The sequence below is a fragment of the Theobroma umbraticum genome, unplaced genomic scaffold (genome assembly GCF_002168275.2).
Source record: "Theobroma umbraticum cultivar Fairchild unplaced genomic scaffold, ASM216827v3 scaffold_146.0, whole genome shotgun sequence".
Lineage (NCBI taxonomy): Eukaryota > Viridiplantae > Streptophyta > Magnoliopsida > Malvales > Malvaceae > Theobroma > Theobroma umbraticum.
Window position 1 is genome coordinate 7761228 of NW_018397265.1, and position 14117 is coordinate 7775344.

The 14117-nt window shown below is 37.3% G+C and overlaps 3 protein-coding genes across 3 annotated transcripts; 1 reads left to right on the plus strand and 2 right to left on the minus strand.

The window, feature by feature from the left end:
* Positions 1 to 3474: 3474 nt before the first annotated feature.
* LOC110422692 (F-box protein At1g30790-like) lies at positions 3475 to 6118 on the minus strand. The gene is made up of 2 exons (XM_021436704.2): positions 5931 to 6118; positions 3475 to 5587 (listed from the first exon to the last, which is right to left on the minus strand). The coding sequence occupies exon 2, from the start codon at positions 5537 to 5539 to the stop codon at positions 4427 to 4429; it is 1113 nt and encodes a 370-aa protein (XP_021292379.1). The 5' UTR covers positions 5540 to 5587; positions 5931 to 6118; the 3' UTR covers positions 3475 to 4426.
* Positions 6119 to 8560: 2442 nt separating this feature from the next.
* LOC110422650 (RING-H2 finger protein ATL48-like) lies at positions 8561 to 10974 on the minus strand. The gene is made up of 2 exons (XM_021436653.2): positions 10755 to 10974; positions 8561 to 8999 (listed from the first exon to the last, which is right to left on the minus strand). Exons 1-2 carry the CDS (start codon positions 10828 to 10830, stop codon positions 8827 to 8829), a joined length of 249 nt encoding a protein of 82 aa, XP_021292328.1. The 5' UTR covers positions 10831 to 10974; the 3' UTR covers positions 8561 to 8826.
* A 374-nt stretch (positions 10975 to 11348) lies between these two features.
* Positions 11349 to 12897, plus strand: LOC110422835 (protein WALLS ARE THIN 1-like). The gene is made up of 5 exons (XM_021436843.2): positions 11349 to 11897; positions 11995 to 12057; positions 12140 to 12256; positions 12481 to 12568; positions 12655 to 12897. Exons 1-5 carry the CDS (start codon positions 11806 to 11808, stop codon positions 12895 to 12897), a joined length of 603 nt encoding a protein of 200 aa, XP_021292518.2. The 5' UTR covers positions 11349 to 11805.
* Positions 12898 to 14117: the final 1220 nt, after the last annotated feature.

Genomic DNA, 14117 nt, shown 5'->3' on the forward strand with positions numbered 1-14117 from the left:
ACTTTACTGCCCTCAACCTTCAATGTTTCCCAATTCCACTTTGCTGTTTCATCAAATCTAACATCTCTGCTAACAAAAACTTTCTTAGTCTTAACATCAAGAACTCTGTACCCTTTTGAAACTTCACTATAGCCAAGATGAACTGTTACAATTGACTTTCCATCTAGCTTGCTTCTTTTTTCATCTGGAACCTTTGAGTAACAGATGCAGCCAAACACTCTGAGATGGTTAACAGAAGGTTTGACATTGAACCAGGCTTCATATGGAGTCTTGCTTGGGAGAGATCTGGTTTGAGCAATATAAGAAGGTAGTTAGCAGTATTAGCTGCTTCTGCCCACAGGGATTTTGGTAGGCTCATTTCAAACAACAAACATCGAGCCATTTCCATAATGGTTCTGTTTTTCCTCTCAGCAGTCCCATTCTGATGAGGACTATATGTTACAGTGAGCTGATGTACTATACCATGTTGACTGAGAAACTGCTCAAACTCTGTTGCAGTAAATTCAGAGCCATTGTCACTTCTGACCTTCTTAATGGACTGACCTGTCTGATTTTCCACTAAAGCTTTAAACTTAGCGAAAACATTTGAAGCTTCTGATTTCCTTTTGAGAAAATAAATCCAGCTGAACTTAGTCACATCGTCAATGAATAGCAAATAAAATCTGCTCCCATTTAAAGACTCAGTCTTCATTGGACCTCCTATATCAATATGCACCAACTCCAATTTTTTTGTTGCTTTCCAAGTTCTAGTTTTAGGAAATGCAGCTCTCCTTTGTTTCCCAAATTGACAAATGCTGCAGACTCTATCAGGTTCACCAATTTTAGGAAGTCCTTCAACAAGATTATGTGCTGCCATTTGCGTCAAATAAGCATGATTAATATGTCCATATCTCCTGTGCCACAAGTCAGTATCAACTGAAATTGCCTTATAAACATTTTGATTAAGCTTCATCCAATTCAAAGGAAAACATCTATTCCTCATACCTACTGTGAACAATTCATTACCAGCAGGATCACTAACAGTGCAGGCCCTATCTTTGAAAACAAGTATATATTTGTCATCAATCAATTGTCCTACACTCAACAGATTTTGACTGACATCAGGAGCAAAATAAACATGATAAATCAGTCTTTTACCTGTAGGTGTCTGAACACCAACAGTTCCTACCCCAAGTATCAGAAGAGAATCTCCATTTCCAATCTCCATTTTTGTTCTAAAGCTAGAATCTAGATTAATGAAGTTATCTTTGCAACTTGTTAAATGGTTTGAACAACCACTATCCAACAACCAAGTATTCTTTTCATCTTCACTATCCATGATTTTAGCCATAAAAAGAACCTCATCTTCAGCTTGAAGTTCTTCAACCACAGCAGCTTTCTCATCAGCATTTTTAACTTTGTTTTTACAGACCTTCTCTACATGTCCTTGCTGGTGACACCTCCTGCATTTAACATTTGGCCTGAACCAACAAAACTTTTCTGTATGATTCGTTTTTTTGCAATAAGAACATGGTGGAAATGTTTTCTTATGATCCTCATGTCTTTTTTCATCAACTCTCTTCCCTTTTTCTTTTCTGTTAGCTTCATTTCTCGTAGAGAAACTACTACCAGCCTTTCCATTCTTTGTTTTGACAACTAAGGCACTCTCAGTAAGTCCTTTTGCCTAAAAGCTCTCTCTCTGCTCTAAACCCCCTAGTGCATTAACTAATTCCTTCAAAGTCATCTGACTAATATCCCTTGAGTCCTCTAAGGAGGAAATTTTTGATTCATATTTCTCAGGTAGTGCAACTAGCATTTTACTCACTAACCTTTCTTCATCCATTTCCTTTCCTAGCAACCTAAGCTGGTTCACTATTCCCATCATTTTCCCAGAAAACTCTCTGATAGTTTCATTATCTTCCATGGTTAGCATCTCAAACTGCCTAGACAGATTCAAAGCTTGAATTCTTCTAGTTCTATCACTACCATGGAATTCCTCCTTTAAATGATCCCACACTTTCTTAGGGTTATCTAAGTGCATTATTCTAACAAATATCTCATCAGAAATTGCAGATTGTAAACAGGAAAGAGCCTTATACCTCTTTGCCTTGTCTTCTTCAAACTGCCTTATCTGAGCCAAGGTAGGATTAGCATGTCTTTGCTCTGGTTCAATCCCAGTCTCCACCACTTCCCATAGATTGAAAGCTCTGAGATAGGATTGCATCTTCACTGACCAGAACACATAATTCTCTCCAGTGAACACCGGAGGAGCAGAAGTACTAAACCCACTTGTGGCCATGATCCAAAAAACAGAGAGTGAAATCTGGAAAATCTGGAATGGTTGAAACAGTCCCTTAAGATCGATTTTAAAGCTCTGATACCATGACAGAAAACCAAGAGAAACCACAAAAAATAAAGCAGAGCAGAGTAGAGAAAGAAAATGAAAAGTAACCAAAGAAAAATTAGGAAAGAAGATGATCTGGAGAGGAACACAACCACACTACTTTTTCATTCTGTATATATGATGACAACCACCAGTGCCGAAATATCGGCCTTGAGAAATGAGAACTTAAGAAAGAGAAAAAGTTTGTTGAGCTGAGCTATACTGGGCAGAAAATTCCAGAACTGCCTAACAACAGTTTCTTTGCTCTAATGCGTAAAAACGAGAAGGAAAAAAACAACCAACTTAATAAAATGACACAAAACGTTTAAACTATAACAGAGGAAAAACATTAAAACGACACCGTATGCTTATTTCTTCATCCTTTAACTGCTTGTTGACCAGCACCATGACTTCATCATCATCTGGAATCACTGAATTCTCAACAGATTGAAGTGTTTTGTTGGTAGGCTCTTCATGAGACGGTGGTTGTCAAGTATGAGCTTGCTAGAAAACGCTCGATAAATTGGGAGGCTACGACATGTGTATTGGTAACTGTGATCAAGAGATTGTGTAACATCTTCTCATTCATTGCCAGGAAGTATGGAGAGTGTGGCAGTGGTGGGGAAAGGAATGGGGGTTTGAATGATCCTTGCTGATTTGATTAGTGCTTTTCACTCGTGGAATGGAATTGAAATTAGAAAGGGAAACAAATCTGTCTGGAAAATGGGTGTCTATGTTATAATATGGTCATTATGGCTTTCTTGAAATGATAAAAGTGTTTAGAGGCGTGGAATGGAGATCTGATCAGGTTTTCGAGCTGATCAAATTAAGAGTTGCGTCATAGGCAAAGGCTAATGGCTTGGGGAGTATGGCTCGGTTCTTGAGTTCCAGTCAGTGCGAGGTTGAGGGAAAACAAAACAAACAGAAAAGTTATGGAATGGTGTACTCCACCGTGTGGCGTTATGAAGATCAATGTGGATGGGGCAGCCTAGTGCTCCCCCGGTGAAGTTGGGATGTGGAGGGGGGGTGTTGTGGGGGGGAGGGTTTATGAGGAACGAAGATGGATGCATAAAAATTGTTTTCTCCAAATCCATAAGGGTGGAAGACTACAGCGTGGCTGAAATTAGAGCTATTAGGGAGGCTTTCATTGCTTCGCAGCCTCTAAATGGTGCCAAACACACAATCTTGCAATTGAGAGTGACTCACAAAACGCAGTCAAATGGATTTAATAATCCATCGGAAGCCCCTTGGAGACTTAGGAAATGGGTCTTGCACATTGAAAGACTGAAGAAGGAAATGAAGAGATGCGAGATTAAACACATTTTTAGAGAAAGGAACCAGCTGGCTGACAGCCTTGCTAAAGCTGGTGTGCAAAGGCAAGGTCTTTGAGTAATCTGTTTTGGTTATGATGCTATTGATTTGCGGGGGGATGTTTTTTCTGTTTTCAGAAGTTGGTTGGGAAAGGTTGACTCTTCAGATCTTGTGATGTGGTCGTGGTTTTTGTGTGCTTTGAGCTTGTGTTTGTTGGATGATTTTTGTTGAGCTGCTGCATGTACAGTTGCATTGTGTTGAGCATTGTACAGGTCATGTTTTTCTTTTTGTTAGTTTTGGGGATCAAAATTGTTTGTGTTGGTTCAATACTTTAAACAAGGATGCTGCCTGGTTTTTATGGGGTTGTTGTCCCCAGTTTAAGATGCTAGGACGATTATATGAATGTGCAAAGTGTGTTGTGATTGTGATGCTCAGGGTTTGGGGTGGTTCTGCAGCTGGGGGTTGTATCAATTGTATAGAGCGTAGGTTTTTCTCTTTTGGGGAGGATTTTGTTATGATGTTCCGTAATCTAAGAATATCAGAGCAAAATCATCTTGTACTGACCAGAGATGAATGTTTGTTCCCTCTGTTATGAATACAACTGAACTTTCAAAAAAAAAAAAAACAAGAACAGATTAACTGTCCTATATATGAATATTTCAGCAGGTTACTTAACTTCACAAGCTGAATTCTAAATTAAAACAAATTAACAAGATATTGAAGGTTCAGAAGGAGGCTGATGGGAGTAATTAGTTATGCCAAATACAAAATGTTTTGCTCATAATTGGTGACGTTAACAGCATTGGAAGAAAAATCAAAAGGCCGATGTTCAGGCAGTCCAGACAATTCAATCTGTCTCATTCTCCTATGCAGATCATAGATATACACGCAAAAGTGCTTCAACAAAGAGCATGGTGCCAACAAAATCTCACCTGTATGAATGGTGCCAACAACCAAAAAGTTTTTGTACCCTTCAATTTCTTTCCAGAAAGTAGGGAAGGTGATACTATGTCCAATCCATTCATTCCTAAGTTGGTCTTCTAACAGCCAAATGTTGATAGAATTGGACTGAGAATTAAATTGAGTATCAACAAGGGCCAAGCGCCCAGCAAATTGTATTAAATCACTTCTCCAATTGAAGACACGATCTGGAAGTCGAATCTCATGGAATTTCTCCGTGTGGAGATGAAATGCAATTAGGAATGAAGAGTGATGGCACTTGAAATATATGATCCCATCGATGGAAACGCTTTCCCTCTTAGGAGAATGAGAGGGTCCGCCACCAAGCAGTCTCCAGGAGTTGTTTGTCCCCAAAGTATAGACCCTGTACTCAGTAGCCTTCCCTGAAACAGCCCAAGAGTTCAAGACCTTGTAACACTCAGTGATGGGATCAAACCCAAATGAGTTCACACAAAAGGAAGTAGAAGCAGCAGCTGGAGAGTTGGGAGGGCAAACGAATGGTAAAGTAACAGCCTGTCGAGTACTGGGGTTAAAGATCGTGGCACAAAGGCCAAAGTCCATGCAGATTATCCCATTAACTGAAGGGGTAGTGTAGCGGGAGAAGCGAGGAGGGATGGTCCCCAGGTGAACAGCTGATGCTGACACAGACCCTTCATGAAGCTCTGCGGAGAAGAACATCTGAGCAGATTGAAGCTCGGTGGAGCAGCTTATGGTAATGGTTGGTGTCAATAGCGACTTGGATTTGATCCTGGAATATCGACTTGAGTGCTGTTTGGCAAAATCTTGGCTGGTTATAATGGAGGAGCAGGTACTGGAAATACACCTGAATCTTACCAGGGACTTAACAGGAAGGTTTGTGAAAATGTCGAAGATCACATCGAAAGGAATCCGTTTCCTAATCTCCATGTTTCAGTATCTTCGTCTTTGCTGACGATTGTGTTGAGATTGGCAGACCTGAATTACAGCCTAAAGTCAAACCTGATCCTCAGGTCTCAGTGTGATCAGAAAACTAAAAGTTCTAATAATTAGATGAAAACATCAAAACCCCCAATAAGGGAAGTTGAAATTTTTCCAAGGAGAAACCTATGCTTGCTTCCAAAGTGTTCAGACTGACAAAAAATTAATCCCCAATACGTACAACTCGAATATGTAAACTAGTTTTTGCATTTGGCAATGATCAGAAAGGTCAAGGACCAAGCTGATGCTCATAAATCACAAGCCAATAGTATCAAAATTGACACTAAAAAGCTCAAAAAACCATTAATTAATCCAAGAGAGATGAAAGCAATAAGCATACCACAAACGCCAAGGAGACGGAGAAGGAGAAGGCGAGAGAGTCAGCAAATTGTTTGCAGTTGATCGAGTTCCTTCAACAGGTCAGACAACCGCGAACCAAATGCAAATGGGTTGGTATTGAACTGCTACCAGTCCCAATTCTTCATTTTTGCAATCATAACTAAGAAAATTTTTGGTTCCTAAAAGGTACAATAGGGAGGTTTTCCAAGGGAAAATGACAGTGTGCTGCACTCTAATTATTTTTGTTCTCTTTCAGGAAAATTGGTAAATTGCTCGGCAGGTAAAGAAATAAGAAAGATATTTTCCATATTCTAAAGCATATAGTTGAACTTGAGGCACAATTCTCACTTTCCAAATATTGGATTTTTCCCCGTGTAAGTAATTTTCAAATTCTACATTTGCATCATTCTCTTCATATTATTCTGATTATATCAATATGTTGAGAAGAATTGTAATCATATGCTCCAATATTTCATATCTGTTAAAATAAATATACAAATTATCTATTATAACTCTGTCTAGATAATTATACAAGGAAACATGAACATCTGCCTTAAAAAGAGAAAAACAAAACAGAAATTGAATGATCCAACAGTGCTTCTGCATACCAAACACGCTAAACGCCTGTTTTCTTCTTTCTCTGTCTGCGCAATGAACCAAAGCTTTCAAAGCTTTCTTCTCTGATGTCAAGTCAGTAACATATCCCTTTTTGTTTCTTTTTCTCTTCTGGGTTGCCTTTAGTGTTGCTGGGGTGAGAATGGAGGACGAGGTGTTGTTGGAGAAGAGGAAGAAACGGTAGGAGCTTTATTGGGTTTTAGTAATGGTGATGGTGTGATCTTGTTCTTTGTCCTATTGCTTCTTCACTCAATGATGAAGGTACCTTTTTCTCTGGGTGGTGTAGTTTGTAAATGTAGTTGTTTCTGTTGCTCAACAAAAAAAAAAAGAAAACAGCAAAGACTGCAAGGTAGGCATTAACATGAACAAATCAGTTCAAGAATTTTCTGCTTTTAATTATATTTTTGAACCCAATATTTGATTCCTTTTGTTAAATTTGTACATTCAACAATTTGCTAGATCAATTATCACAATATCAAGAGAAAACTCTAAAACCATTATTTATACTGATACTTGTGTTTTGACCCTTTGTCCCCACCTTTCTGGAAGTGGTTGAAATGAGAAAAAAAGAAGTAACTTGTGATTTGAAAATACATTCTTGAACATGCATGGTTTTGCAGACTAATCAACAGAAATAAGGTGAAGCATTGATTTCCCATTGCATTGGCTAAATTTTTTGTCCTCTCAAAAGCTATGGATATGGTGAGATTGCAGGGCTTGATGCGCCAATATATGAATATCACTCCACATTCATGAAAATAAAGTAGAATTATATAGGAAATTTAACAATAAGGAGAAAACAAAAGATTTTTCATCAGTACAGAAACGCATGCATAAGCCTCATGGCTCATGGAATTTGACAAGAGCCTCTAGAAGACTAGCTTGCAACCTCAACTGCAAGATGTAGTCAGCTGCATAAACCAAAAGCTGATCGAGGTGCAGCCCATGGCTGCCTGGCACGACTCTCTGGAGCTTCATCACTTTCGTTTTAACTGACCTGCTGCCCCATTGTCGCCTCTGTCGCCTTGAATTCACCCCCAGCTGCAATTTCTTTCCCCCATTGCAGCAGCAGGAGCACATAGCTAGGCATGCATTCACCCCCATTGACAGATAAAAGAAAGTCTCATGAACACAAGGGTCTTCAGGGATTTATATAAAGAGGAGAAACAAATACACATGGGTTTAAAGAGAGTGGCCATGTGGGGCGGCGCGGCTGAGCGGGATATTGTGGGATTTGTTCAGAGTTGTGGAGAGAAATTCCCGAGGAAAGGTGGTCAATGAGGCTTGTTGGTATGTGGGTTGGGGCCGAACTCTTTGTGCTCAGCGTTTGTGTTATGGTTTTTCGAAGTACTATAACACACGGGTGTCGACAGCTTTTGCACTGCACACGTAAGCCACTAGTTTTTCCAGGGGGATAAAGACAGATTTTCTGTCTTCGTATCCTCGTATTTAGACAGCTGGCTTTTGGCCTATCAGACGTCATGGTCAAAAATCGTCGGGCATACAGGATCCATTGGAGACTAGTGAATGATTTCTAAAACAGAGGCTAAAGTCCTAGAAAGCATCTAAATTGCAAGGAAGAGGGCTAATAGTGGCAATGACAAGCAAGGTGAGCTTGGAAGCACGATTGGCAAACGATTCTTGTCTGGGTAGATTGATTATCGTCATAATTCGATAAAATGGTTTTTAAAATATAAGAAAAATGATCATTTCTGTTACGGGCATAGCCATTAAGGATGGTTAACTGCAATGTCTAATAGATAAACAGGAAGCCTCAATGATGAACGTTGGCCTTTTTACGCAATGCTTATCGTCCATGATAAATGCTAACTAGCACTTTCAACTTCTCTCATAGGAAGGTCTTGAACATCTGATTCTCACCTTATATCAAAGCAATTCACTTTAACAATAAATTTACAGAAATGATGCCCTGCCATTGAAATGAAGAAATGGAGATTTGTTGTTTTCTGTTCGCTAAAATATTACATATATAGGATTCTCAGAAAAACTCAAGCATAGAAAGAATGGTGCAACCAGCACATTCAATTTATTCCCAAAATGTATTATCTGGGGGTATTTGTTTTCTTGGTATGATGCTTTTGTCGAACATATGAGTACAAAATATGCTTATCAAAATAAAAATAATGGTTGCAACTAAGAAAATTTGGATCATGTAAAGCGATAAAAAATAGTACTCAAATGTTACTGGCAATGACACACGGTCCTGCGATTAGTTATATGGCCATTATGATAACTACAAGACACTGAGTAGTCCACAGAGTCTATCTCGATTTCCAGGGATTATCCCCATAGTAGTATGCAGTGCCAACCATAAGTCCAACTGTAGCCCCTTGAACTACCACCCTAGCTCTCATTAGCACCTGACCCAAGCGAGAATTACCTAGTCTAAAACTTATTAACCCAGCAGTGAGCACTCCAGCAGTTATAAGTGCACCTGTAAAGTACACGTATGTTAAAGATACTTGAACCATAACTATTACCATTTCCAAGTAAGAGTAAAAATATCATATCAGGAAAATGCTATAGCAGATGAAAAGAGAGAAAGAAGAAAATAGATTCTGTAACTCAGATGGCCTAACAACATCTATAACATGAAGCAAATACCTAAAGCAACAAAAACAATATCAATCTGACAAGATAGTCAGCAAAACAAAGAAAAAGCAGCAAACAATCTAAAGACTAGTTGAAGTTTAGAATGACAAGAAGTAGGACCAAACTGATTACGGTACTATATCAAGCTCTTAGGTAGCTAAATTCTTAAGAGGTATCATAGGTTCAAATAGGTTTTTTCTAGGTTGGATAAAAGTTGAATTTAAGCCCCAGTGTCAACTTTCTAAAATGTTTAGATAATAAATTAAAATCAAATCCTTGGCAAAAGGCTTGGAGTTTGTAATATAGAACATTGCAAGGTAGGTGATTGATTAAGTTTGGGACATATGTCTTCCAGGTTCCTAACTGCTAAAAACAAACTCTCCATGCCTAGTTTTGATCAGAGCAACAGCATCTCACTAACTGACAGGCAATAAAAAAACAAGCAACTTACTATTCAAGCTATTAATGGCGTTGGTGAACAGAAGTCAAATTGAAGCAACGATCATCTAATTGTCACTTATAAATGAAATCTTGCACAAACAGATTATATTACTTTGAAAACAGCATATAGTCAAATAGCAGCTATCAAAATATTGGATGCACATTGCTTCATGCTGAACCCATAAACTTGGCCAAAAACTAGTGAAGAGAAATTTCAATTTCTCTACTGAAATATTTCGAATATGCTCACAGGCTCAGCATAGTTTCACACATTACTATTTCTATTACGATGAAACAAAAGAAAACGAAGGTGACGCCAAGCAATTAATTAGTCCTAGGAGCTAGAAAAGAAAGATCAAGCATCCACAAACAAGAACAATAAGTAAAGAAATACACTCCTCCAACTTTATAACAAGAGCTACCATCCACAGAAGTCTCCTGTTACATCCTTTCAGGAGCAACATTCAGAAATTAATGACTACCACTTGGATACTAAACACAAGAAAACCACAAGAAGTGCTGAGTTAAGCTATAAATATTAAATTTCATTGTCCGTGAGAACTTAAGCAATAACTCAAAAATAAATCCTACTGTGACTTGTGAAAGTCACTACTATTTTTGGAGTCAAATAAAAAGGGCAACTCCAAGCATACATGACATCAATTACTAGATTATTCCATATAGACTTAGCTGCGGTTATGCTGGATTAGGAACTTAGAAGTTCGTTCTCCTCAAAACAAATTCAAAGCAGTTAGCTCACACAAGTTCAGAAACCCTGAATTACTCTTCACACTTTTCACACTTCAGCCTAATTTTGTTTAAAGGAATCAAGCACTGGAAATGGGGTTGCTAACTAGCATTGGATTAGTTAGCAGCAAATTGGCTATCAGGATTTGATAATTTAACACAATAACAAATATTTCTCCATTAAAGATTAAAGGTTCAAATTTTATCAGAAACATCCTTCCAAGAAAAAAAAATACAATCTTTTAACCACTCAAATTGGATCTGCAAGACTGCAACTTTAAATAACAATTTACCCCATAAAGTTCACACCACAAAACCTTCTACAAATAAAAATCAAAACCCATAAGAACAAAACAGATAAAAACAGAAAAATTAATGACAAGCTGAAGAGGAGAAATGGGAAAATTACCAACAGGGACAAGAGGGTTCCTAACGCGCTTCTTCTCCTCCAAAAATTCTTCCAAACTAGGTTCCACCTCACCCATTTTCTACCTCTTTTTAATATATCCTTCTTTTATCTTTGTTGCGATTTGCAGCAATATGTTTGAGGAGCAGAGAAAATTGGAAAAGGAACCAAAATGAAATAGAAATTGAAGAGGTAAATATGTAAAACCACGTTTGCCGAAGAAGAAATTATGGGTTTAAATTAAAAAAAAAAAAAGAAATTATGGAGGTTAAGGTCCAAAGAGCTGGTTAGCCCATGGATTTTAGTTGAGCTTCGGCCATGGTTTTTGGGCCTTTTCTTATTTCCCCTTTTTTCCATCCAATTTTTGTTTTTTAATTTTCCTTTACCTTTTTCTAAATTTATAAACAATGAAGAGGAAAAAATTCACAAATTTATCACTGTACACTAATTTCATTTCAATTCACAACAGCTAATCCATTTGTGCACCACTTCTACCCTTTAATTTTAAGAGTTTAATATAAATCATTCATTTACTGCAAAAAGAAATGGCATAAATCATGCCTACACAAAGGAAACAAATTAAATATTGAGAAATAAAATTATATAAATAGTAATATAGAATGGACCCAATCACCAATAAAATAAAAGAACCAAGATGAATGACAAAAGCAAGGTTTATTGAGTAACATTTAGTTTATATTTAGTATAATAAGGGAAGTTAAAAAAAAAAATAGAAGCAGATAGGATTTGATTTAATAAGTTTATAAGAGTGGGAACCCGATGTTTATATTATGTAAAAGCTCGGAAGCTGAGGCAGCATGTGATAAATTTGTCCCAATCAGTCTCAACCCCCAACGCCGCAATAAAGCAAAACAGTAGATCTTTAGCAGCAGATATATTCATCCAGTTGCCAGAAGTTTGCAGGGAAATAGAAATTTGAGAGTTGGAGAGATGAGGGTGAGATCCTGGTTGGTGGAATTGGTGCCATTTGCAGCCACGGTGAGTGAGTGTGGAGCGCCTGGATGTTGGCTTAACCACTCTCAGCAAAGCTGCCATGTCCAAAGGAATGAGCCACTTTGTCTTTGTTGTCTACTCAAATGATTTGGCTTCCATCAGTCTCGTCCCTTGTGCTTTCTTCCTCACCAGGTCCTCCTTCTCATCATATATATCAGAAACATCCTGGGTTACGATCATTATCATAATTACTTATTTCTGTTTTGCTTTTCTGGTTTTTTTCATGCAGGAATAAGAGGCCACCGATTACCTTATCTTTTCTTTGCAAGTTTTTCCTCTTAAGCATTGCTGGGTATTCTATGAAATTAATTAACAGACTTCCCTTTTCCTTCTGTTGAAAGAATTTGATGGTCATAAAATTCTGGGTTTTGCAGGATTACTGTAATGCAGAATTGTGTATTCACTGGTGCGGACTACAGCTCCCCTGCCCTTGCTTCTGCTCTTGCCAACTTAGTCCCTGCTTTCACTTTCTTGCTTGCTGTAACCTTCAGGTTCTCTTCTCCTGGTCTTTTTCTCCTTTGAAACCTCGGAGAGAGAGAGAGAGAGGACAAATAAGGTCCGAATTAAGATTATTGTTGACAAACTCTTTTATTTTGATTTATGCCAAAACTCAAAAGTACTGCTAAAAAACTGAAATTGAATTGAATTATGGTGTTCGATTTGGTTTGTCTCGAAGTTCAAATTGAGCTTGCTTTCTTGAACCTTTACTTTATAGGATGGAAAAGCTGGAGCGGAGAAGCTCAAGGAGTCGGAGGACTTTTCATCGCTACTGTTTGTCATATTCAACAAGCAACATCACTCAGGTGATCTAATCTATACATATGCGGTTTCCATGATTCAATCTTTGTGAAAGTGTCAAGCTCATCATCGTCATCTCCTTTCATACAAGGCGGCAATCCTGAAGGGGTATTCTTCGGAGATAACATTGGTGTCTTTCTATTGCCTATTCGGCTTCGCCCAATGCACAATAGTCACTTTGATTGCTGAGAGAAGAAGAAGAGAAAGGGGGGGGGGGGGGGGGCGCCAAGAGAAAGAGAAAGAGAAAAGAAAGAAAAGAGTGACGAAACAGGCGGCAAGGGAAGGTCGCCGGCGGCAAGAGAAGGAGAAAGAGAAAAGAAAAAGGAAGGAGTAAGAGAGTAGAGAGGGGAGGACCGGATTTAGGCAGGGAGATTGGTGCTAGAGAGAGAAGGAGGGAGATTGGTGCTAGAGAGAGAAAATGAAGGGTGAAATGGGGAGAGAGTAAAGAACAAGGGGTTTTATACCTAGGCTAGGGACAGTAAAACGACCGCCGTTTGGTGGGGTGAAGGAAACTGTGCGTTTAGGTTGATTTGAGGCTGCTAACCAAGCACCTAAAGCTGTCTTGAGCGTCACCTCGCGGGCCTCACCGAGCTACCTAAGTGCTTGTAGGGCTTGGACAGCCTTGGCCCAAAAAGGTATAAACATTTTTTGACCCATTTGTAAACTTGTTTGGACTAAATATTGGCTTGCTTTACTTTGAAACATATTGTCTTAAAAACATGATTAGCCTAAGTAAGATGAAATAAATATTTAGAAGGATTAGTTAATGATAGGATAGGAATATTAAATAAAAGAAAATATAAACATTTAAATTCAAGACAATAAAAATAGAATAAAAAATGGTATTAAGCATGTTTGGTGAATTAAAATTGAATAAATATTTATTTATAAAAAAAAGAAACGAAAGAGAAAAAGAGATTTAAATGGGTGAGATTTATATAAGTAAGAAATTAGTAGATATAACTAGGACCAAATATATATATAAAAAAGGGGTAAAAATAATAAGAAAAAAGTGGATAGTAATAATAGTAAAAAATGTAATAACTCGTGTATGTAATATAGCAAGAAAAACAAACATGAAATAAAAAAACAAGAATAATAATAATGATAATTAAGAAAATAATAAAAAATAATAATGACATTAAAAATTAATATAGAAAAGTGTAATAATCGTTTTAAGATTGAGACCGATGATGAGATATTTATATGAAATGCAAGAAGTCGCAATTCCAAAAGAATTTTTTAAAGTTTGAGATGTCAGTTAAGATCCAACCAGTATGATAGGAGGGTCTTAATTTGAATCTTGACATTCCTAATTTTAAATAAATAAAATTATAAATATTCAATCATCAATTAATTAAAATATACAAATGATAAAAATAAGAAATTAATGATGGTAATAAATTTGTTAATCATAAGGATACAAAAATAGATAAAATACACATGTATAAATAATAATTATGAAACATAAAAAATAAATACACTTGGTCTTAAAATACAATTTTAAAAAAATTTCAAATATTTTTATAGCAAAATACATAACAAAATAAAACA